At 37.2% G+C, this 25352-nt stretch overlaps 1 protein-coding gene across 3 annotated transcripts in view; it reads right to left on the bottom strand.

The window, feature by feature from the left end:
- The window catches only part of ERBIN (erbb2 interacting protein), a 105287-nt gene that overhangs the window by 19411 nt on the left and 60524 nt on the right, over positions 1 to 25352 (bottom strand). For all 3 annotated transcript variants that reach the window (XM_055144665.1, XM_055144714.1, XM_055144608.1), the window contains exons 8-21: positions 24575 to 24638; positions 20808 to 20882; positions 19983 to 20127; positions 18226 to 18298; positions 17860 to 17989; positions 17472 to 17587; positions 16073 to 16142; positions 11482 to 11581; positions 7981 to 8102; positions 6857 to 7030; positions 5764 to 5949; positions 4453 to 4567; positions 3632 to 3815; positions 341 to 1880 (exon numbers count right to left, since the gene is read on the bottom strand). In XM_055144665.1, the coding sequence (XP_055000640.1) occupies positions 341 to 1880; positions 3632 to 3815; positions 4453 to 4567; positions 5764 to 5949; positions 6857 to 7030; positions 7981 to 8102; positions 11482 to 11581; positions 16073 to 16142; positions 17472 to 17587; positions 17860 to 17989; positions 18226 to 18298; positions 19983 to 20127; positions 20808 to 20882; positions 24575 to 24638 (3094 nt within the window). The remainder of the gene's footprint in view (positions 1 to 340; positions 1881 to 3631; positions 3816 to 4452; positions 4568 to 5763; positions 5950 to 6856; positions 7031 to 7980; positions 8103 to 11481; positions 11582 to 16072; positions 16143 to 17471; positions 17588 to 17859; positions 17990 to 18225; positions 18299 to 19982; positions 20128 to 20807; positions 20883 to 24574; positions 24639 to 25352) is intronic.

Below are 25352 nucleotides of genomic sequence, written 5' to 3'. Positions count from 1 at the left end.
TTACAAATAAACGAGAGCAAGAGACCAGAAAAACGCTAGACAGAGAGAAAAGTGTACACATGTTATAATATGTAGAATCTAAAAGAGAAAAACAAAACACACACACAAAAAATGTATGTACATTAGAAAATACTTGAGATTAAAGAGACGGAATCAAGCATACACTACCATTTCAACTGTTCTAAGTCCTAACTTAGAATCCTGTTCAGAGCACCAAAGAAAATTCCTAGAATGTAGATATATATTCAGTAACTCGGAATATTTTTTAAAAATGCCAAGTGTTTTTAAGGAAAATAAATTACTGCATTAGGAGAAGAAAGAAAATCTTGCATTTGATTACCTTTTCTAACTTCTTGGCTTCAATGTGTCGTAGTACTTGTTCTCGCCAATCATGAGGAACTTTACTTTTTCCTTGAGGATCTAATAAAGAATGCTCGGAACCAACCCTTGCATTTGGTCTTTTTGAAGGACTAGTCCGTGAATAATTGAAGTCACTAACTGACATAGTTCTCTCTGGTATTTCATTCACAGAGGGTCGAGCACTCTGGGGCCTTGATGCATTTGGGCCATCAATGCTATATGTGCGTGCAGAGAGAGGTCTCTGTGATCCTGACATCATTGGAGTAGTTTTTCCCACGGAATGCAGCTCTCTGTATGATAAATACTCCCCTTCAGGAATTTGGGCCCGCCTTGTGGAACCTGGCTCACAAAGATTTACAGAGGCTGTAGATGACACACTACTTTGTCGCTGAATTGTAGCTCGAGCTGCTCCAGGCACAAGTCGGTCATTTGGTGACATGGCCCACATTTCCCCATGTCTTCCTGGGCCAATTCTCTGATGTAAATGGTAACCAGTATTAGCTCGAACGTTATTATGGTTAGAGAAATTCATGTTGGCAGAAAACTTTGCATAACTATGATTTTCCGTGCTTTCTGATCTAGGAAGATGCTGAGGAAAACCGACATCCACTTGGGGATTTTGTTTGGAGTGCCACAAATTGTCCTTGACTGTTGCACTGCTACTGTACTGGATGTTATATTGCGGAGGACCATATATTTGAGGTATGGACTGTGGGCCACTTGTTGCGGGGCCTCTTAGTATATTTGGTTCCTCAGGATTATGATTTGAATCAAACTTGAAGACTGCCTTTGTACCTGATAATAAATCAGAAGATGAAGAAGAACCAGTAAATACTTGCAATGGTTGATCATACAAGAGTGTAGCGGACTTGCTCCTGACTATATTTTTTCCATCAATATTAGATGTTACTTTAACTGTGGCACTTGGTGGCTGAGGTCCATTATCACTAAGAATGTCATAGATTTTTAGCCCTCCAGTCTCCATATTAGTTATGCTATGTGATTTCACAACAGATATAATTGGCCCACCTCTCTGGGGGGAGAGATCTTCAGTGCTTTTGGAAATACCCACTTCAACAGAAGTATCAGTGTCATGTGGTTCAGTCCTCCTAGGATGCTTTGAAGTTTCTGAATGTCCATTAATCTTATTCACACATTCCAGGTTAGGATACTCATTGCCATTTTCCAAGTGCTCAGCTTCTCCTTTAGCATTTATGTTTAAAAAGCCTGTTCCAAGCATTACATCCTGTGTCTTTGATCTTTCTACTATCTCTGGTTGAAAAGTATCATTAGTTACGAATTTATTAAGATTCATATTAATATGGTCCAATTTATGAGATTCATTAGTCGTGGTTGTTGTATCAACACCCTTCTCAAGAAGAACTAATCGTTCTTCAATATTCAATTCATATTCTCTTAACTTAAAATCCTTTTTGTCATGAACTTTAAACTTCTCCTCTGTTGAATGGTTTAAAATATCTCCATTTTGTAAAAGACTGTTGAAATTTTCATCTTCTTGCCTAAAAAAAGGTAATTTTATGAAGATATAATATTAATCTCACTTTCTCAGTAACAGAACACTAATTTACATGTAGGTACACAAAATTATGAATTGATAGAAGTTCACAATGAAATGCAGTGGGCAGGGCACTTGCCTTGCATACAGCCAGTCTGGGTTTGATCCCTGGTACCTCATATAGTCCCCTAAGCCCCACTATGAGTGACTCCTGAGCACAGAGTCAGGAGTAAGACTCGAGCACAGCCACATGTAGTTCAAAAATTAAAAAAAAAAAAAAAAATTCCACGGCCAGGGTAAAACTTAGCAGAACAAAAACTTGGCATGTTTTGGATACAATCTTGGTCATTCCTTCCAAATACAAAAAAATTTAATTCTAAGCTACAGATACAGGCAAAAATAAGAAGCAGTTTAGTAAACCATTTAAAGGCGCATCTGCCCACACCCTCCCGACACACACATTTTATTTCTAACTCTAAAACTGCTCCTCTTTCAAACCTAATGGGATAGTGCAGTAACTTAGTGCTCCTACCCTGCAAAAGTATTGTCAGGAATTCAAATCCCCAGTGTCCTGGTGAGATCCACGCAGCTCTGTGGTTTTAGCCTGGCAGTGCTGCAAGCAATTTTCGGCTGTACTGCAGTCAGATGTGTGTAATCAGTACAAAGGGGAACCACCCCTGGTGAGCACTATCACTAAAAAGATGTCTGAGCGAAGCCTGGAAATACAACCTCTAGCAAGCATGTGCATGACCGTAGTCACTTCTGCAAATACCACAATACTAACTTGTATTCCTCAACTGAGATTGTGAACTCTGGGGAAAACGTGTGCATGCACTGCCACTGCAAAAAGAAGTACAAGCCTTGGCAAGCATTATAGCCAAGTATGGAAGCACGGTGATCTGCTGTGTAATCACCATAGCAGTACCACAGTGAAAAATATGGGACTACCCGTCAGTCCTGTGTACAAGCCCTTGTCCCTGCAACAGCTACCACAAATCAAGAGAATGGGGTTTGTAGGGAGGTAAAAACCTAAATAAATGACTATGTTGCAAGGTTTGGGGGATGTGTTTGCAAAAAAAAATTTTTAACAACGAAAAACTAAAAATAACTTCCTTTCATTTTAAATTACTCCAAAGAGGCAGTTTGCCTTAATATCTTGATATATAAAATTGTTTATTGAAGAGAATTAGATATATTGTCTTTTCTTCCACTCTTATCTTTTATTGTTATTTTGGTTTGGGGGCTATAGCTGGCAGTGCTCAGGGTTTTCTACAGGCTCTGTGCTTAGGGATCACTCCTGTGGGGTTCAGGAACCAAAGGGGCTGCCGGGGATTGAAGCTGGGTCAGCTGACTACAGGGCAAGAGCCCTACCCACCATATTATTGCTTGGGACCCCGATTCAAATTCTTTAATTATAATAAACCACAAAGATTATTTTATCGCCTCTCTTTTGGTTTATGGACCATTTCCAAAACTCTTTGCACAGGGGCTGCTGCTGGCAGTTTGTGGTGAATCAGGGGTTGCTAGGGATCAAACTGGCCTTCTACAGGTAATGCATGCAGAGTAAGTGTCCTGCCCATTGTACTATCTCCCCGGCCCCCCTTTTACCTCTTTTTAAAAAGACTAATGTAAACTATAATTAGATAAAGGCTACTTAAAACAAGTCCTGAGCATGACTAGTGTGCCCCCCTCCCCACCCCCAATGCAAAATAACCTCCTAAACCAAGGAATTATTCTGTTCTGATGTTCACAAACCTGATTTTGGAATTAATACCAATATGAGTTTGTTTCACTGGAGAGCAGAGTGAGGTATCTTGACTACTATCAGTATTCAGAGAAACTGAATCAGACATCCGAGATGGAGAAGAACAGTTGCTGTTATTTTGGTTGCTATTGTGTGTTACTTCATCTGATAAAGAATCAGTATCTTTTATATCATCTGAAACAAACAAATTTAATCCATTGAAAATTCATCAAGAATTTGTTGTGACAAATGGTGTCTATATTGTCCTAATTCAGTATCAAAGGTAAAAATTAGATAACCAGGAGCCAGGGAGATAGTACAGCATGTAGAGTGCTTGCAATGCATGTAATTGACTTGGGTTCAAGTCCCAGCATCCTATAGGGTCCCTGAGCAGCCAGAAGTCATTCCTAAGTTGAGCCAGGAGTAGCACCTGAGCATTGCCAAGTGTGGATCTGCATCCCCACCCCAAATTAAAATAAAATTTACTTGCAATATGCAAAGAGATGAAACAATGATTTTTTTCCCCTGGTCATTTTTTTTTGGGCCACAGCTGGCAGTGCTCAGGACAAACTCCAAGCTTTATGCTCAGGGATCACTCCTGGCGGTGTTGCCCTCCCCCACAAAAAATAGCTCATAGAAAAATAAGTGGTGGAAATATAATCATTATCAAAACTTGTCCATTTATAAGTTTGTTCCCTTGGAGGTACACTTGCATGAAGGCCGTGAAAAAAATTATCAAGAGCTTTTTCTGAAAACAAGAAAGATAAAGAACAAACTGTTAATTTCATTCTGCCCATTTTTTTAGTCTGGATGTATTATTTTAATGTCTAACCTTTTTTGTTATTACTAAGTGCTACCACTTTTGGCTGGTTAATAGAGGTTTCAATTAATGGTGGTCGCATCTCTGCCATTTTCATTTCTTCATCAGAAGAAAGTTCTTCAGATTCCTAATTTAGTGGAAAAAGAAAATACTTTTAAAACTGAATTTTGATTTAACTATTAAATTATACTAACTCCAAAGAAGATTATTTAGAACTTGTATGAAAGCACTGCATAGTAACAATGGCGAAAACTAGTATAAGATTTAAGTTTTTCAAGATATAGCAATAGAACTATCGCAATTATTAGAAATATGTCAAGGACCCAATAAATATGTATTAATGATTACTATGTTCCTGGTACTATGTCAAATGCCACAGAAGCAAATAAATAAAACAAAACCTCTGCCAATAAAACATTCAGCTTAATGAAGGTGCTCGAGTCTCATCCTAATCTTCAAATTTAGGGCCCCTCAAGAATCACACAGGATTCGAAGAAATCATAAGGATTTTCATTACAATGACCTAATGAAAATTCTTGCCCAAATTAGAAACAGTCGCTTTGCCATATTTTTTTCTCCAAAATTTGGCAATTGGCCCAGATTATCTACAATTAAGTGCTATTAGCAAAAATAAAATGAAAAATAAAAAGTGGGCTGTGAGATCAAAGAGGGGTTAGACATGTATCTAACCCAGAATTCCATCCCAGGCAGCACATGGTTCTCTGATCATCACCAGGTATGGCCTACAGGCCCCTGTGAGGACCACAGAGATAGATAGATCAGATAGAGCAGAACTGCATCCTCTGGTTCTGGCTGGCTGGGCATTTTTGAAGTGTGTTCCCTGGGCTCCAGTACTAAGATATTCCCTCCAACAAAACAAAACAAAACAAAACAAAAAGAAACGAAGATGTCTGGTGGTCAACATACATTAATGTAATATTGACACTGTAATACTGTTCATAAACAGATCAATTTTAGGTTAGATTATTCCTAGTATATGATGAAAAGAAACAGTAGAGGGGGGGAAAAAAAGGTCCTTAAAGGCCATTGTAGAAATAATTAAGCCTGTCAGGAAAGATCCTTGAGTGCAGAACCAGGAGTAAGCCCTGTGCACCACCAGGTGTGGCCCCAAAACAAAAGCAAACAAAAATAATAAAGGTGATGAATAATACCAGGAAATAATAGAAAAATTTTAAATGGTGAATCTGTTAGTTTATTTCTGTTGCTTTCAGTATCAGATTTCTCCAAAATTTAGTAGTTAGCAATAAAATATTTTCTTTATCAGTTGCTACATATTCCAGAACAACCGTAACTGAACCATACCTCAAACACATCAGTATGATTAACAGTGTGCTTTGAGTTCTCAGAGGCTTTCATATTTGTAGTTACTGGGAGTTTACCAGGACCGATCTCAGCTTCAGGCTCTCGGGTTTTCTGCACAGAGTTTGCTATCAGATACTTTTCTCTTTCATCAGGTTTGTTTCTTACTGTAGAAGTATTTTCTGAAGTCTGAGTAAAAGATAATTCATAGTTCTTAAACTTTAGTTATATATATTTTGGTATTAAAGTGAATATAAGATTTTAAAAATCAATTTAATCATCTTAATGTGGATAAATCAAGGACATTTTATTTTATTTTTTATTTTATTTATTTAGTTTTTGGGTCACACCCGACGATGCACAGGGGTTATTCCTGGCTCTTCACTCAGGAATTACCCCTTGCGGTGCTCAGGGGACCATATGGGATGCTGGGATTAGAACCCAGGTCGGCCGCGTGCAAGGCAAACGCCCTACCCGCTGTGCTATTGCTCCAGCCCCCCAAGGACATTTTAAACATGAAAAATCAACTCAAAACCAAAATGTTCTTTTTGAACACAGGCAATCCCAAAAGGTTCACAAAACACTTTAACTTAACCATTTAGATGGGGCAACATTTTGTTTTTGAATATACAAAGAGGGCATTAATGAATAAGACTAACGCACATAATGCTCAAACTCAGTATAGTTACAATATTTTTTTGCTCACTGTGGAACTTACAGTAACTAATGACAAGAAAACCCTTCTCTTTCTATGGATCCAATCTGAGGAAAAGGTGGCCTGTCATAAAACTACATTTGAAATTAGAATATGTATTAAATATTATCAGGGAGAAAATGGTTTCATAAATTATAAGCATTATAATTACTAACATTCAGTATCTTATTTTCTGTTCAGGCAAAAATGTTTTAAAGGCTTTCCTGAACACGTAGACATTCTATAAACATAATAATAATTAACTAGTATAGAAAATTGAGAATCAGACCATAAAATATAGTACATTTTAGTGTATACAAAAAGCATTATTTCAATTATTTAAAACTTTTAAAGGAATTGAAACAGGCTTTGGTAAATTCTTTTTGAATTGAGTTTTCCAACCTTTATGCCCACATCATTATTTTTAACTTGCTGATCTTCATGTGGTTTCAAATCTTTGCCAGAATCTTCATTAGTTTCTTCATCTTTTAATCTATGTACAATGGTTTGAACAGTTTTGACCATATTTTTAAGCTCATCTGGGTATGGTGTTGGATATCTCTTTAAATTTCCCTCCTAGAGAAATAAAATAAGTGAAATTTAAAAATAGGACTATTTCTAACACCAATTTTAAGATTTATCTATAAGCCATTGTAAATCTGGCATGTAGGGATAATGGTGAAGACATGTGACAACACGCTGAAAACATTTTAGATTTGATAAAAAAAATGGATTGAACAATATGTAAAAACCAGTTTACAGATTTCGATGTTTTCAAATATTTTAAAGCAAACCTAAATAATCCATTTGTAGATATGTATCGTGAATATTGCTAAATTATCAACTAGCTTTAAATAGGTATTAAGTTTTCTAGCTAGCCACTTTATCTAATTACATATAAAGTTTCCACATTTATATACCCTATCGTATATTTCAGGAACCAAACTCTTCTGTGATAAGCCTAACTGCTGACTTAGTTATTTCTATGAGGAAAAAAAACTACAATCATAACTTGGAAAGGGGCATCTGCTATTTCTAATCACTGTGACACACATTCTCAATCCCACAAAGAAAATAAAGTTATCCATAACTTCTTCTCTTTCCTAGAGTATACAAAAGTAAGTGACTAAGAGAACAAAAACAAGAAATGTTTTCCTCATATTTATACATACTTTGCAATGTTCTTTAATTAGCTTTATATTACTCTCAAATTCTTTCTTAACTAATAAAACCTCAAGTGGATTGAGACCAAGTAAATACATGAATACTCCTCTGTATTCCTCCAAATAGAACCATACTGGTCACTGTCATCCCGTTGCTCATCGATTTGTTCGAGTGGGCACCAGTAACGTCTCTCATTGAGAGACTTATTGTTACTGTTTATGGCATATCCAATACGCATGGGTAGCTTGCCAGGCTCTGCCATGAGGGTTCGATACTCTCAGTAGCTTGCCGGGCTCTCCGAGAGGGGCATAGTAATATATACAAACAATTCCATTTAAAGATTGAAGTATGAATAGGCTCACCCTGGGAGGTGCCTCCCTTTCATCTTTGTCTTCATCACATTCAAATGCTACTTGAGCACGCTGTTTCCTCTGTTCCTCCCACAATGAAGGATTGAAACTTTCATTATCTGATATGAACATAACTAGAGAAAAAAAATTCAGTATATTTTATTGTAATTGTAAAAAACTATTACTTGCTCATAATTTTTTTCTTTCTTTTCTTTTTTCCCTTCTTTTTGTTTTCCTCCCTCTCCTTTTTCTTTCCTTTTTTTCATTCTCTTTCATTATGAGCGGCAAATAAGCAAAAAGTGCACAGGAATTATTCCTGGTGGTTCTTGGAACCTCATGTGATGCCTAGAATTAAACCAGGATCAGCTGGGTATAAGACAAGTGCCCAACCCACTGTACTATCTCTCTAGCTCATTGCTCATGATTTTCCTTAGGAGTTTATTAAATCACAACTGGTTGATGCCAATAGCAACTATAAATTCTACACTATCAATTAGGTTTTGATTCCTTTTTTTAAAAAAAAAAAACAATAGCAATCAAGTATCTTTTTGTGATGTTCTTTTGTCTCATTGGAAGAGTTCCTAAAAAGAATATACCAATTAAGGGCTGGAGCGATAGTACAGCGGGTAGGGCGTTTGCCTTGCATGCGGCCGACCCAGGTTCGATCCCCGGCATCCCATATGGTCCCCCAAGCACTGCCAGGAGTAATTCCTGAGTGCAAAGCCAGGAGTAACCCCTGAGCATCGCTGGGTGTGACCCCCCCCCCAAAAAAAAGAATATACCAATTAAAATATGTATTGGATTTTAGCAGTTATATGTAAAAAAGTATAAGCAGTTTTATAGATTATTATTTCCAAGTTTTTCTATTCAGAAATATAATTTAATTTTAATTTATTCAATATGCACTGAGAAAAGGGAGAAATTTATAAGAGAAAGAATGAAGTATTTTGGTAAAAATTACTTTAATGGTATGAAATTTTATCACTGCCTTAAGTATGACACGATAAAATAAAAGTTTTTTTTGTTTTTGTTTTTTTTTAAACTTTTTTATTTATTTATTTATTTATTTATTATTATTATTATTTTTTTGCTTTTTGGGTCACACCCAGCGATGCTCAGGGGTTACTCCTGGCTTTGCACTCAGGAATTGCTCCTGGCAGTGCTTGGGGGACCATATGGGATGCCGGGGATCGAACCCGGGTCGGCCGTGTGTAAGGCAAACGCCTACCCATTGTGCTATCGCTCCGGCCCCCTTAAACTTTTTTGATCATACCTGCTCACTGTTTGCTTCTGGCTCTGCCTCAAGCAATTACTCCTGGCAGTGCTCAGGGAACCATGTGGGATGCCAGGGATTGAACTTGGGTCAGCCATGTGTAAAGCAAATACCCTACCTTCTGTACTACCACTCCAGCTCCAGTAAAAGATATCTTTATACAGTATATAAAGAAAATGGAAGACTTAACATAAATTCAACACGTCCAATTTAGTATTGAGGTGAGACTTAACAACTATTACACTTTATTTTTGCTTTTTATTAGGCAGCCACCAAAAAGACAAAATTCAATCCTTTTAATTCTTATGCATCATCTTATGAATAGTATAATGCAAAATAAAATCAATACAAGAAAAATATCGTAACTAGTTTCTAGTCATTAAAAAAAAAAGAGAATAAAAGGATTTGTAATAGAAAGGCTGAAATATCTGGATACCCAAATGTCATCAATTGGAATCTTCAGTGTGAAAGTAACATAACTATCACTTCAAAGTCCTTATTTGGGGTTGGAGAGACAGTAGAGAAGGTAAGGTGCTGTCCCTTGCATGTGTTTTGATTCATGGAAGCACATATGGTCCTCTGAGCCCCACCAGGTCTGATCCCTGGGCACAGACCCAGGAATAAGCCCTGAGCATCTCTAGGTGTGGCCCCAAAACAAACAAATAAAACAGAACAAAGCCCCCAACAAGACTACTTCTTATTTTAGGTTTCTTATCCTGTTATATCAAAATAAAGATTATCATAAAACCAGGGGCCTGGAGAAAGAGAGACAGTGTAATACATAGGGAGCTTTGATCCCCAAGAGCCCATATAGTCTCCCAAGCCAGCCAGGAGTGATCCCTGAGTGCAGAGTCAGGAGTAACCCCTGAGCAAGGCCAGGTGTTGTGCTCACCACCCATAACCCCCAACAAAAACCAAAACGAAATTCAAAACAAATATTAAAAAAATGAATTTTTAATTCAATTCAACCTTTCATTTTTTAAAAAAATTTTGGTTTAAGAACTTCTTTGATGTATGAAGTTGCTTAATAGAGTGTTTAACAAAATTTGTAGAATGTGGTTCAAAACCTGAGAGTCCTATTAATACATACATATGTGTGTGTGTGTGTATATGTAGCACTGTCGTCCCATTGTTCATCGATTTGCTCAAGCGGGCACCAGTAACATCTCCATCGTGAGACTTATTACTGTTTTTGACATATCGAATACGCCACAGGTAGCTTGCCAGGCTCTGCCGTGTGGGTGGGATACTCTTGGTAGCTTGCATATATACATATAGTGGCTTATTTGCAAAGGCAAGCAGAACTGAGCAGTTTCCAACAAAGTCATCTCTGGGGATTCAGAAAGTCTCTTTACTGTATCTTAAACAGCATTTAAAAGAAAATTAGTCACTGATGTTACTCATGATTGGGTTTCAGGCATACTGTGTTTCAAGGCTCATCCCTTCCCAGTGCTCACTTCTCTCCACTATTACACCTCCCATCCCCATTTGCCTCCCGCCCACCAGTCTGCCCTACCCGCTGTACCATTGCTCCAGCCCTGGCCAGCAGGAGTGATCACTGAGCACAGAGCCAGGAGTACACCTTTAACATCATTGGGTATTGCCCAAAACCAACAAAAAAGATTTATCACTTTCAGACAGATAGTACAAAAATTTAAAGTAGAAAATATAAACTATATTTTATACACATTCTGTGATATAAACATTAGAAGCAATTTGTTCCTTAGTCTAAAGAGCTTTCTACTGTAATTGTGGAAAATCATTTGTAACTATTGCTGTCAGAACTCAAAAGACTAGTATGTAGATTCCAGGGCAGAATTACACCTACAATAGCAAAAGGGAAAACATTTTTTTCTTGAGAAGTTGTCCTAAGTCTGTCCACAGAGGTAGGCTAGGGGAGGGGGTTACTGGCTAAGGGAGGCCGGGGACATTAGTGATAGGAAATGTACACTGATGAAGGGACTTGTGTTAGAATTTTCTCTAGTTTGAACTTTGACTGAAATCCAATCATTAACAAATTTGTAACTGTGTATTTAATAGTGATTCAATTAAAAAAAATTTCTTTTGAAAGTCAACTATCTTTAACACTGAGGTGTTCTCTCATTTTTCCATTTTGAGAGAACCTGACTGAGCAATTCTATAAATCCTAAGTCTCTGAAACTTAAAATTCATTTTAGGCCTTTGCTATAATTTGTCACTGACTTGGTTTTAAAAAACAAAAGAAAATCTTAAGTTCCTACCATCTTCAGTCCTTGGCTGCTGTGGGAACATGTAGTTAGTAAGCACCATTTTCTGGGTCTCTGAATCAGTCTCATTTTGAAGAGGTATCAGGGGTTTAGACTAGGAAAAACAAAATAAGTGTTTAACTTTCAACAATTGTAAAGCAATTCCTTCAAGTACTTAGCATTATTTCTAGAAAGAATATGTAATAGTTATAAAATCAAATTTAAACATATATCATCAAATTTTAGAAAGAACTTATTTGAAACCTTATAAATATCTTAAAGTTAAAACTTAAAGAGTTGAGGGCTGGAGAAACACACAGAGGTTAAGGCCTCCAACCCTCTTTTCATTCCTGGAATGACATATGATGAACACAGAGCCAATACGCACTCCAGCCCCAAACCCCCCCAAACTAGGTTTTAGTATAAGTAGGAAAAATCTGTCCAGGGTGTGTAATTAGCACTTATTATCAATAGTTTTGAAAGCTCACATGTACTGAAACACACCTGCAGTCCAGTAATTACTTATAATAATTTGATAAAGCTGTAAGTTCTTGCATTTTGTGCAATTTATCTCCTCTAGTGTTTCCCTTTGGAAAGATACTTTTGTAGAAAGGCTTAGAAAGTTTACTCTAGTGGCAGTTTTACTGAAAAATGAGAGTACTTAAACAATTAAATTACAACCTCTTTCTCTCTTCTCCTTTGTCTCCTGTTTCCAATAACAGCTCAATAAAATTTTTTTGGTAGTGGAAAGAAAACTCCAGTTTCTCACATTTGGAAAATAGAGAATAGTTTATTCAAACTTTGAGAAAATACAGCTTTAGATAATTATAGCATGGCTCTAAATAAAAAACTAAGCACTAATACACATTTTTAAAATCAACATGCTGTATATTTTTAAGCATTTTTTTTTTGGCTTTTTGGGTCACACCCAGCAACGCTCAGGGGTTACTACTGGCTCTGCACTCAGGAATCACTCCTGGCAGTGCTCGGGGGACCATATGGGATGCTGGGAATCAAACCTGAGTTGGCCACATGCAAGGCAAGCGCCCTACCTGCTGTGCTATCACTCCAGCCCAACATGCTGTATATTTTTTAAAACAATTGAGGAGTCAGAGAGATGGTACAGTGGGCAGGGCATTTGTCTTGCACGTGGGCAACCTGAGTTTGATTTCCAGCACTCCATATGCATAGTTCCCTGCGCCCACCAAGAGTGATCCCTAAGAACAGAGCCAGGAGTAAACCCTGGTATGGCCTCAAAAACAAAATATATATATATATATATTTTTTTTTTAATTAAAAAAAAAAACCCATTTACTGGGCCAGCGAGAGACTCTAGGGTTTTAGGTACATGACTTGCACACAGCTAATACTAGCTCAATCCCTGGCAACACATGGTCCCCAGAGCATCATTGGAGGCAGGCTCCAGAGCACACTGGGGTAGAGGGGCAATCCCCAGCACCACTGCATCCTCGAGCCTTCACAATGAAACTCTAGTTTTCTTTTCTTGGTGGTGCCAGGGATTGAACCCAGGCATCATAAACATAAGGCACCTACTCTACCTCTGAGGTAACATCCCTGGCTGAAGCTCCCCAGATTTTAAAATGTCAAAATCATACTCTGAGCTAATTTGAGGGGTAGGGGGGACACACCACACCTGGTGCTATTAGAGAATTGGAGCCATTTCTGGCGATGCTCGTGGGATGATGTAGAGCTGGGGATCAAACCTGTTTTCCACATGCAAATCCTTTGAGCCATCTTCTAGGCCCTCAATTATTAACTTTATCCCCACTTACTTCTCTATTTTTCCTAGCTCAGAAATAGCAATTCCAATTATTTTCTTCCAAGGTGAAAGCCAAAGAGTCATACTTGCTTTTTTGCTCTTATTCTTTTTCTCAGATACCACTTCCAGTACATTTAACTCCTATCAGACATACATTTAAAACATACACAAAATCTAAACTCTTTATTTCTGTTAAAAGCCCAGCAATATCTATTTCTGAAAACTACAAAAGCCTCCTTACTGAACGTCCCTGCTTTCAATATAGAATATTATACCCATATTCTAAGTACTGAGAATCCACTTCACACACAATAATCAGGACAATCTTTTTTTTTCTTCTTTTTTTTTGGGTCACACCCGGCAATGATCAGGGGTTATTCCTGGCTCTGCACTCAGGAATTACTCCTGGCGGTGCTCAGGGGACCATATGGGAAGCTGGGAATCGAACCCGGGTCGGCCGCGTGCAAGGCAAACACCCTACTGGCTGTGCTATCGCTCCAGCCCCTCAGGACAATCTTTTAAAGATGAAATTAGATCTTGTTATTTCCTGGCTTAAAATACCTCAACAGCTTTATATCTATGAGAAAAGTCCCAAGGGATTGGTATGGCTAATAAAGTCCTAAATGCGAGTCTAAATTCTCTCCCTTAATATATTCCCCAATAAGTTAATTCATTTTTAATATTAGGGTCTTTATCAATATTATATTTCACTAGTAGGATCTTTACTGAGTGGTATAAGTACATTTACAATAATAGTATATTTTACTAATAGGATTTTTTTTAAATCCCTTTTTTGGATCACACCTGGAAATGCTCAGGGATTAGGAACTACTCCTAGTGGTACTCAGGGGACCAAAAGGTATGCTGAAGATCAAACCCAGTTCTGCCACGTGCAAGGCAACCACTCTACCCAACTCTACTATTGCTCCAACCCCAAATAGGGTCTTTACTGAGTAGTATTTAAATAATCTGCCTCATCCAATTCAACCCAGTATATGCAGCTCACACTGATTTCATTTGGAATATGCTCTACTGTTGTATTCTTCAGAAAAGAATTTCCTAAGTCACCATACTTAAAACAGGATACTGGGTTCAGAATGGGTAGAATGTTTGCCTTGCATAAGCCCTACCTGGGATTATCTCTGGTACCCCATATGGTTCCCAAGCACTGTCTCAGGAGTGATCTCTGAATACAAAGTCAGGAATACTGCCAGATGTAACCCAAATCAAAAAAAAAAACAACAAACAATACAAACCAAAACCAAAACCAAAAAGAAACAACAGGATGTTTATTACAACCTTGTTACTCTTTTGATTCTATTTTTCTTTGTAGAACTGACATGTGGACTGGGGCGATAGCACAGCGGGTAGGGCGTTTGCTTTGCATACAGAGCCTGGCAAGCTATCCGTGGTGTATTTGATATGCCAAAAACAGTAACAACAAGTCTTACAATGGAGACGTTACTGGTGCCCGCTCAAAAATATCGATGAACAAAGGGACGACAGTGCAGTGCTACAGTGCAGCACTGACACATTTTATATATATATATATATATAGAGAGAGAGAGAGAGAGAGAGAGAGAGACTATCTCTGTCATGAAAATATAAGCTCAATGAGAATATAAACATTCCATCTGTCTGTATATTCTCCAATATCTCCTAGAGCTGTTAGTTCCAGAGCTATTAGTTCATGTTATAAATCTTTTTTTTAATATTAAAATATCTAATTTTTTTAAAAATTTATTTTTTAATTAGTAAGTCACAGTGAGGGTAGTTACAGATTCACACATTTTTGTTCTTGTTTTGCCTTCATGCAATATTTAAGAGCCCATCTCTCCACCAGTGTCCACTCTCCACCACCAATGAACCCAGTATCCCTCCCACCCCCCAGTCCCATCCCCCCACCCCACCCAGCCTCTGTGGCGAGGCATTCCAATTTGATATCTCTCTTTCCTTTTGGGTGTTGTGGCCTGAAATAGCGGTATTGAGTGGTCATCCTGTTCAGTCTCTAGTCTACTTTCAGCACGCATCTCCCTTCCTGTGCAGAATCTCCAGTCACATATTACTTGGTGTTCCCTTCTCTGTCTGGGATGACTTTCCCCCAGCGTGTGAGGCCACCTTTCAAGCTATGGAGCCACATGTTATAAATCTTCATAAATGATCTATTAAACCTTTCTGAGTACCACCAAGTGCAGCTCAAACCAAAAGAAACCAAAAGTTACTGCTGGAGATATCAAAAAACCTCCAAGAAAAAACTTCTAATTCCTTATAAATGCTTCTTTGTGATCTGTCAAGGTGTTCCACTACAAGTGTAATTTAAACTGCTTAACAAATATCAACAGATGTATTTGATAAAGACACAAAAATTTACAACAGATAATACTGATTGAATCTCATTGCCTAGTCTATAATTTTTTTTTTCTGCTTTTTGGGTCACACCCGGCAATGCATAGGGGTTACTGCTGGCTTTGCACTCAGGAATTACCCCTGGTGAAGCTCAGGGGCCATATGGGATGCTGGGAATTAAACCCGGATCAGCCGTGTGCAAGGCAAAATGCCCTACCTGCTGTGCTATTGTTCCAGCCCCTATAAATTTTTTTTAATAAAAGATTTAAAAGAAGTTAGATAATTCCAAAAGCATTTATTTATGAACCTATGCATAGTTTACAAAAAAACAATATTTAATTATTTAAAATATTTTCCACATTTCTACTACAATTTTACATATATACCAAGAGTACAATTGCTCTTCTAAGAACCTATGGAAATACATAATCTAATAACAGTAAGTGGAATTTCAATAATTTACAAAATTAGAATACCCACCTGATTATCTGAGAGCCACATAGCAGTCAATTGCTGTAGTTTTGTAAAACTAAAGGGCAAATTCTTTAATCTGTGAAAAAATAAAAAATGTTAAAATGAGAAATATTAAAATATAAAAGCTAGACTTAATAATTTTCAAATAATATTATATTATTGCATATGAAAACAAGAGAAAGTTAAGTTAAATTTAGAGGAAAATCCAACATACGTATTTAAATGGTACATAAAACAAAATACTGTCCAGTTTTAAAGAACACAGAATCTAATCAATTCAGTTGGAGGGGAGGGTGGGGAGAATGCACAGCCTACAAATCTCAAAAAATGACCTGCCAGAAAAAATACTAACAGTTAACCTCAGGGAAAAAACAAGGATATGTTAGGCAAAGTCTCAGACTACTGCTTCGGAGCAGGAATGCAGCCCAGCAACAGACCACTTGTTTTGCATGTATAAATCATTGGGCTGAATATAGGCACCACAAAAAATAAGTAAAATCACTTTGGATCAAGTACTCATATTTTGAAAAAAATTATGTTGCTGTTATTTTGTATTGAGCCAAGATTTCCATTGGACTCAAAGACTATTTTAGTATCACAATCAGTACACTCACTGGAATGCTAAAACAGAATAGCACTCTACTTAAAATAAATGTACCTTAGCACCAGAGCACTGTATGTTGCCCTGTATGTTGATGCCCTGGGTTCAATCCGACACTGTGTAAAATAATTATAATAATAATAAAACCCCAAACAAAAACAAACAACAAAAAAGTCCCAAACAAACAAATCAGAAAAAGTTCTTATACACTGTTCCAGTTTAGCAACCCCAGGAATCTATCTGCTCTGTCCTCTGGCTGAGCTAAGTAATGTTAGCACCTGACCACATCTTTTGTCCAGAAAGATACATGAAATAAATCAAACTAAAAACTGTTTTACTTAATATTGGTATTAAGGCAAAAAAAAAAAAAGGCAAAGATCTAACTGTAGGACTGAAAGAGACTGTCTAGTTTATGTCAACACAAAATAAACTATGACAAAAAACCAGTATGTTTTTTCACCAATAAAAAATAACATCAGGGGGCCGGAGCGATAGCACAGCGGGTAGGGCGTTTGCCTTGCATGCGGCTGACCTGGGTTCGATCCCCGGCATCCCATATGGTCCCCCAAGCACTGCCAGGAGCAATTCCTGAGTACAAAGCCAGGAGTAACCCCTGAGCATCGCTGGGTGTGACCCAAAAAGCAAAAAAAAAAAAAAAAAAAAAAAAAACATCAGGTAAAATCAGATGAGTTTTTTCTTAAAAATTCTACTTAAAATATAAGTGCACATTAAAAATAAATTTATGATCAAAACTTAGTTTCTCTAATGTCTTCTATACACCAACAGATGAATGTTATTACAAACCTATTGTCACTTAAATTAATGACTTTTAGTTTTTGCATATCGCCCATTTCCTCTGGAAGTGTCTCAAGTTTATTAGAGTGGAGAAATAACACAGTTATGTTTTTCCAATTTCCAATCTGAAAAAAAAAATACATATGATAATCAAAATTCTAGCCTATTAATAGAATTTAAATTATTATTTTTAAAAAGTTCTATAAATTCTTTTATAAAAGATTCTATTTTCAATTATTAATTTCATAGAATAACATTATCCCCTTTCAAATCAATGTTATTAGTTATCATCCAAAACATAATATCTTAGTTACATAATTATTTTCGAACAAAAATAAAACTACTCTGGATATCTCAGAGAAAAAAAAAAACACTTAAAAAATTTAAAATATATTACCTCTGGGGGTAACTGCTGTAAGTAATTATGATCTGCAGCAAAGGTTCTTATATTAGTAAGCTGTCCAATAGATGAAGGCAAAGCTTCAATTTCATTGACGCTACAATCCAGTTCTTCTATTGATACTAACCTATAATTAAAAATTTTATTAGAGATTCATATAACTTAATATGCCAAAACTTCGACTTGACTTAAACCTAGCAGTTTGCTATTTCCACTATGTTATACTTCACCAATAAAAAATAGGCCTCTCTTTATTATAACTATACCCAAACAATTGCTTATTTAACTATTTATGTAATCCCCTTTATATAGCATGCTTAACTAACAGTAAAATTTACTTCTATTAATTCACAAAAATCTTACCCTCCTATAGAGTCAGGTAGGTACATTAGTTGATTTTCATCTATTTTTAGAGTTGTTATATTTTTCAATGAACCTATTGTGGAAAGAAATAATGTAAGTTTTTCCAACTTGAACTATAGGAAAGTTAACAGTTAATATGAGCATCCATTATATTTGACATGAATCATACAGAACTTTCTTAACTAGTCAATCTGAAATACTTAACAACAATATACTTTGTATCCCCTTATCCTGTATTTCTAATTTCACCTATCACTTTTTTTTCTTTCCTTCTGATTTGGGGGCTATACCCGTTGGTGCTTAAACTCCTGTTTCTGTGCTCAGGAGTGACCCCTGGCAGTGCTCAGGGAACCATACATGGTTTCAGGGATTTGAAGCAGGATTGTGACTGTAGCAGATGTATGCCAGGCAAGTTAAGCGCTTTCCTTCCTGTACTCTCATTTCTTAATTTTAGTGTGTATTTATCTATTTAAACTTCTCTCAAATGTTAGCATCATAGAATAGGGAACTTGATGAATTTGTTTCATCTTTATAACCTGCTCTTCAAAATATTATCATGCATGAAAAAATAATACATAGTACTAAGTACTAATGGATTTTAAAAAGGTAGTATTTGTACACCTTTGAAAGTAGTCTTCGAAGTTGTACAAATAAATCATTCCATATATTCTATGCATAGTAAATACTAAAACATTTAAGATTTTGAGGGAGAAGAATGCATCTGCCAGAGAGGAAGGCTGGAAGGGCTGGAGGGAAACTGGGGACACTGGTGGTAGGAAATGTTCACTGGTGAAGGGATGGATGTTGCAACATTGTATGCCTGAAACCCAATCATGAACAACTTTGTGACTATGTATCTCAAGGTTATTTAATTAATAAGTTAATGTTTAATTAAAATTTACAAGTGTTGAATAAATTTTGGTACACCTATAAAATACAATGTGCTATGAAATTTGACTTGGTAAAAAAATCAATTGTTCTTTTCCTGCTATTTTGTATTTAAACATCACAATGCAGCTGACATTTAATATGGTAGATTTCTGTAATAAAAATAAGTAACATAAATCCAAATAAGCAGCTATACAATGCAGTCTCAATTACTAAAATTATCTCAGAGGATCTGCTTTTGGCCCTTGAGTCCAAAATGGAGCAGGGCTGAAAAATATTACCAGGTAAGTATATGATTAAAAGGCAAATCAAGTTTTTTTTTTTTTTTTGCTTTTTGGGTCACACCCAGCGATACACAGGGGTCACTCGTGGCTCTGCACTCAGGAATCACCCCTGGCAGTGCTCAGGGGACCATATGGGATGCTGGGATTTGAACCCAGGTCGGCCACGTGCAAGGCAAATGCCCTACCCACTGTGCTATCGCTCCAGCCCCAAGGCAAATCAAGTTTGGATAAACTAACATTAACATTTTTAATTTCTTACAATTTTATTAGTAACAAAAATGAGTATTTCCTTAGCATGAAAAAAACTCAATAATGTTAAGAAAGAAACTTTAAATGATTACATCAGGAAAAAATTTAATAAATCTGTGACTGTGACAATACAGTAAAATTATCTTGTAATGGCTGGCCCCAGTCTGATCCCTTGAGTCTCCCCCTAAAACCACCACTACTCCAACCCCATCCACAAAACCCTGCAAACTATATCATAACAAAGTTTGGTATGTCAAAGCTCTAATCAAGAAGAACAAAATTCTCTTACTCTGCGTTAGTTTAAATTAATTCTATGAATTAAGAAGTGATACAAACCAATAGTCTCAGGCAGCTGCTGAAGAGAATTGCTTGATAAGAGGAGATCTTGAAGATTTTCACATGCTGAAATTCCTTCTTCAATCATTTCAATATTATTTTTAGAAACATCCAAATATGTGAGTTGTTTCAAATTACCGATAAACTGAAAGGTTTTTTTTAAAAAAGAGAAATCTTAATGACTGGTCAAATATTAGTTGATAAAAAAAATTAAGTAGTAAACCAATATACCAACTACATAATTCATAATTAAATGTTTGAGAATCACAAACTTATTTCAAAAAGAAGAAATAGATTTAGTAATAGAGATAAGAGTATCTATCAATTCAATCCAACAGACACAGAATGGATGCAAAAATTTCATTGAAAACTCATCTGCTAGGTGAGCAACACATCTGGAGACTATTATGGCTTCTTCAGATCTAGAGATGTATGATTATCAGTTACTATTATGACAATGGCAATATAGGAAATATCCTACTTTAATAATGTCCTTAACAAATCCTAACTCATTAGGGTCTAAAGTTAATTGCAAAGCCCTAAAAAGGACATAATTCCCTATTAAAAAATGATTTTTAGTCATGTATGTGGTATGCATGTATGTGGTCCTGGGATTGATCCCTGGCCCTGCAAAAAGGGACTATTTGATAAAAGTTTATTTTAGAGATTTCCTGATTTTAATAAAGAGTGTGTTAATAGTAAAAAAATTAATTTTCTAATAATAGTATTAAAATTATATAGTCATTTAAAGAAATGTGTAAACTCTTAGCATACATAAAACTGTAAAAAGCAGCAGTATAAATGTTTAAACTTTTATATACATACCCCCGGAATAAAAGTCAGTCTATTACCATCCATCCAAAATTCTTTCAATCCACTTAGCTGTTCAAGTACTTCAGGCTGTTTAAATAAAAAAAAAGGTGAAATCCAACAATGTACCTCAATCTCCTGGTTCAGCAAAAGCAGTTCGCAGAAATTTTTAATATTAACTTTCAGTTAACGAGGAGTTTACTAGGAGTCAGAGAGATAGTATGGTGGGTAAAGCATTTGCCTTTCACAGACCTGACCAGGGCTTGATCTGGAACCCATATGATTTCCCAAGTCCTGCCAGAAGGGATCCCTGAGCACAGAGCCAAGATTAATCTCTTAGCACCACCAGGTGTGGCTCCCGAAGCCAAAATAAATAAAGTAATATGAAATAGTAAATGAAAATTTTAAACATTCTCTAGAAAGAATACAAAGAGTAAGGTGCTTGCATTGCATACAATCAGGGACTGATCCCTGGCACTACTGAATGGTCCTCTGAGTGTTGCTTAGAAGTGTTTCTTTTTTTTTTTTTTTTTTTGACTTTTTGCGTGGTCATAACTGGCGATGCATAGGGGTTATTATTCCTGGCTTTGCACTCAGAAATTACCCTATGGGATGCAGGGAATTGAACCTGGGTCGGCCTCAAGCCCTACCCCCTGTGCTATCGCTCCAGCCTTGAAGTGATTCTTGAGCACAGCTGGCCCCCAAATCAAAACCTAAAACCAAGTAATGAAATAAATGAGGGAAACAGAGTCAAGATTCAACTTTTCTTAGCATACACCTTTTACAATAATATTAGTGAAGAACTCAAAAATATTCTATCCATAAACCCAAAAGCTTTTACTTACATAATAAACTCAAATATTTATATAGTTCTTGATTCCTCCTCTCCATCTCTCTCTGTCTTTCTCTCCCTTAACCACCTCCCCCCGCCCCCCCCCCCACAAGTTCCTTGGGAAACCACAGCTCAAACAGTGCGGGTGCATATACCTTGCTATCCCTCATACTGCACACAATCTCAACATACCCAGGTCTGGCCTTCATAGTCCTCAGCAGTGCCTGGCCCAAGCATCTCTGCCTTTGGATTCAGAGCACTAAAATGTCAAGCCCACAAAGCATAGGCAAGTATTGCCAGAAGAGAAACCTCGACCCAAAGTACTGCTGGAGAGGCCCCTCAAAATAACACTTACTGCTTGCAAGAATATAACAAAAATATATTCTGAATTATTATCTGTCAAAGATAAGCCTTTTAGAAAATCAGAAAAATCATAAAGATGCTTCTTAGTGACTAAGAGGAGGAGAAACAGACTATATAATACATAACCAAATGTATGAAGGAAAGCTAAGTAGAGGTATAATTACAGAACTATATTATTTCAAACTCCCAGCAAGTAATTGGTAGAAAATTTTCTAAGTTGAGAACCAACATATAAACCAGAGTTAATTTAACTTAGTATTCAAGCGAAATTTCTTACTGGACAGTTTTCTAAAAAGACTTCCATACAACCTAGGAATTCCACTCTTGGGAATACACCCTAAGGACTCAAAACCACAGCAGAAAAGCCACCTGCACCCTTATTTTCATTGCAGCACTATTTGCAATAGCCAGAATCTGGAAAAAACCCAAGTGTCCAAGAACAGATGACTTGATAAAGACGCTATAGTATATAATATATATATATATATACAATGGAATGCTACTTTGCAGAAAAGATAAGGTCATGAAATTCACTGATACATTGATGGATCTCAGATATCATGCTGAGAGACATGACTCAGGGAGAGGGACAGACACAATGATTGCACATGTTTGTGAGGTACTAAAGAAAACATAGTAGGTGAACAATGCCCAATGACAAAAGAAATGAAGGACAGGAGAAGAGGCCCTTTGTAGGAAACTTGCATCAGCAGAGGAAAGGGGGTCAAGAAAAGGAAGGCACACTTTCCGCCCAGATGAGACCCCCGAGCAGCCGCACACGAATAGCTCCTCCGCTCCTAAAAGACCATGATCCCAGAGGTCCACTAACTACTTTGGGAATCCAGCGGCTTCTTGCAGAAATGCCTCTAGACTGTGAACTAAGCTATGGCCCCATGCCGCTCTGGGAGGGGAAAGGTTTTTCTCTCTCAGCCTTTCCTTTCGGGCGGCGTAGCGACTGCCATCTTGTAAGGCCCACTAAGTGGAGGTGCGAGCTTGCAGTGACACGACTTCTGGCAGAAATTTCTCTGGACTTAATTACTAAAATAGCAGAAATCCATAACCTCATATGCTCTTTATTCTCAGCAGTGGAAAACAAATTATCAAATGATGGCTTTTTGGAAGGTCTGATTGTTGGGGGAAAATTACAAATAATAATAGTGAGTTTTCTGTTGAAATATTGAATGTAATCAAAGTAAAGAGAGAGTAAAGTGAAAATCATCAGCCACACAGGCGGGGGGTGGGTGGGATGGGAGGTATACTAGGGTTCTTGGTGGTGGAACATGGGCACTGGTGAAGGGATGGGTGTTTGATCATTGTATGACTGAGACTTAAACCAGAAAGCTTTGTAACTTTTCTCGTGGTGATTCAATAAAAAAAAAAGGGGGGGGGGAGCACGTAAAAATTTAATAATACCACAGGAAAAAAAAAAGGGAAGGGACCACTATGATGGTGGGACATGGATGAGAACTGAGTGCTGATAGTGATATGCATGATACTCTTTCAGTATTGCAAAACGTAAGTGCCAAAAAGGAAAAAGTACAAAGTGCCTGCTCTAAAGGCAGGCTGGAGGCGAGAGGGAAAATGGGGACACTGGTGAAAAGATTGGTACTTGATCATTTTGCCTGAAACTCAATCATGAAAATCATTGTAATTCACAGTGAGTCAATGAAGTTTTAAAAAAGACTCATTTGAAATCCACCAGGATTTTAAAAAACAAAACGTTTAATATACTATTAAAATATTCAACTTAATAAATTATTAAAATCCTATTTGAGTTCTCTTGGAAAACTGACGAAAAACAATACTTCTTACATATACACTCCTTTTCGGTTTTTTTTTTTGCTTTTTCGGGTCACACCCAGCAACGCTCAGGGGTTACTCCTGGCTCTGCACTCAGGAATTACCCCTGGCGCTGCTCAGGGGACCATATGGGATGCTGGGAATCGAACCTGGGTCGGCTGCATGCAAGGCAAATGCCCTACCCGCTGTGCTATCGCTCCAGCCCCATATACACTCCTTTTCTTTGATTCATATTATAGTAACTTTACTAAAAATTAAAAACAATCTTGAAATTTCATTATCAACTAAATTCTGCTCTATAATTTTCCCATTAGTTATTAAAAATATCAATGACCTTACCATTTAAATAAACTCCTAAATAGTATCAGATGCTTATTTTTTGACTCAGAAGTACTATTCCTGATGCATTCTAGTCTGATAAAACTGTTTCCCCTTATAATCTCTCAAAAATGTTAGTTTGTCAGAGTCAAGAACTTTTATACTTGGGGCTGGAGAAATAGTCCAGTGGGTAGGGCATTTGCTTCACATGTGGCTGATCTAGATTTGATCCACAGCATCCCGTATATTCCCCAGAGCACTGCCAGGACTAATTTCTTAGTGCAGAACCAGGAGCAACCCCTTAGCATCGCCGGGTGTGATCCAAAAAGTACCGCCCCCCCCCCCCAAAAAAAAGCGATTTCCTATTTTGCCTCTCGAAAATATCTTTACCCAATTTTATACTTAATATATTAATCTTTGTATTTGCTCCTGATCAAATACAAACTTGTTAGTGAGACTAATAACTTACCACTTCTGTGAATTCATTACTTCCCAAATCCAGTCTTTCCAGCTGGGTCAGTCTATTCATGGTTCTATTCACAAAAGATTAATAAAGAATTAGAATACAGTAATATCCATTACACAGATGCTTTTAAAATTAGCAGTAAGCAACATTCCCACCCCCCCGCCCGCCCGTCGAGAAGGGCTACACTTAGTGCTCAGAGGTTATTCTTGATTCTGTGCTTGAGGGTCACTCTCAACAGTGTTTAGGAGACCATTAAGGTGCCAGACATAGACCTGGGTCTCCTGCATGCTAATCATGCACACTGAGCTAGCTAATCTTCCCGACCCTGTACAGTAGTAAAATCTAATGATGTACAGGCTTTTGCATGTTGGCAAAAATAACTAAGAAAAAGCTTAAAAGTTATGCTTAATTATTTTCCTTAGGAATGGAAGTTGGGCCACACTTGGTGGTGCTCAGGGGCCTAATCTGACCTTTATTCTAAGGGGACCATATATGGGGAGGTAAATTGAACCTGGGTTGATTAGGCATGGGAGGCAAGCACCTTAACCCTTATACTTTCTCTGGCCATAAGATACTTAATCTCTAAACAAAATGAAATAGTCTATCGATTATTTTTTAATTTTCACTTCTCTTGGGGAGATATTACAGAGCTATGCAGCTAGCACTCCCCATCCGCCCCACCCTCCACTTGATCACTCCACATGAGGTCCCCCCAACCCACCAGCACTGCCAGGACTGATCCCTGAATAGAGCCAGGTGGAAGCCCTAAGCACTGATGGCT

Source organism: Sorex araneus, chromosome 1, assembly GCF_027595985.1.
Source record: "Sorex araneus isolate mSorAra2 chromosome 1, mSorAra2.pri, whole genome shotgun sequence".
NCBI lineage: Eukaryota > Metazoa > Chordata > Mammalia > Eulipotyphla > Soricidae > Sorex > Sorex araneus.
The sequence above is the reverse complement of the archived record's forward strand: the minus strand, read 5'-3'. Positions and strand labels throughout refer to the sequence as shown.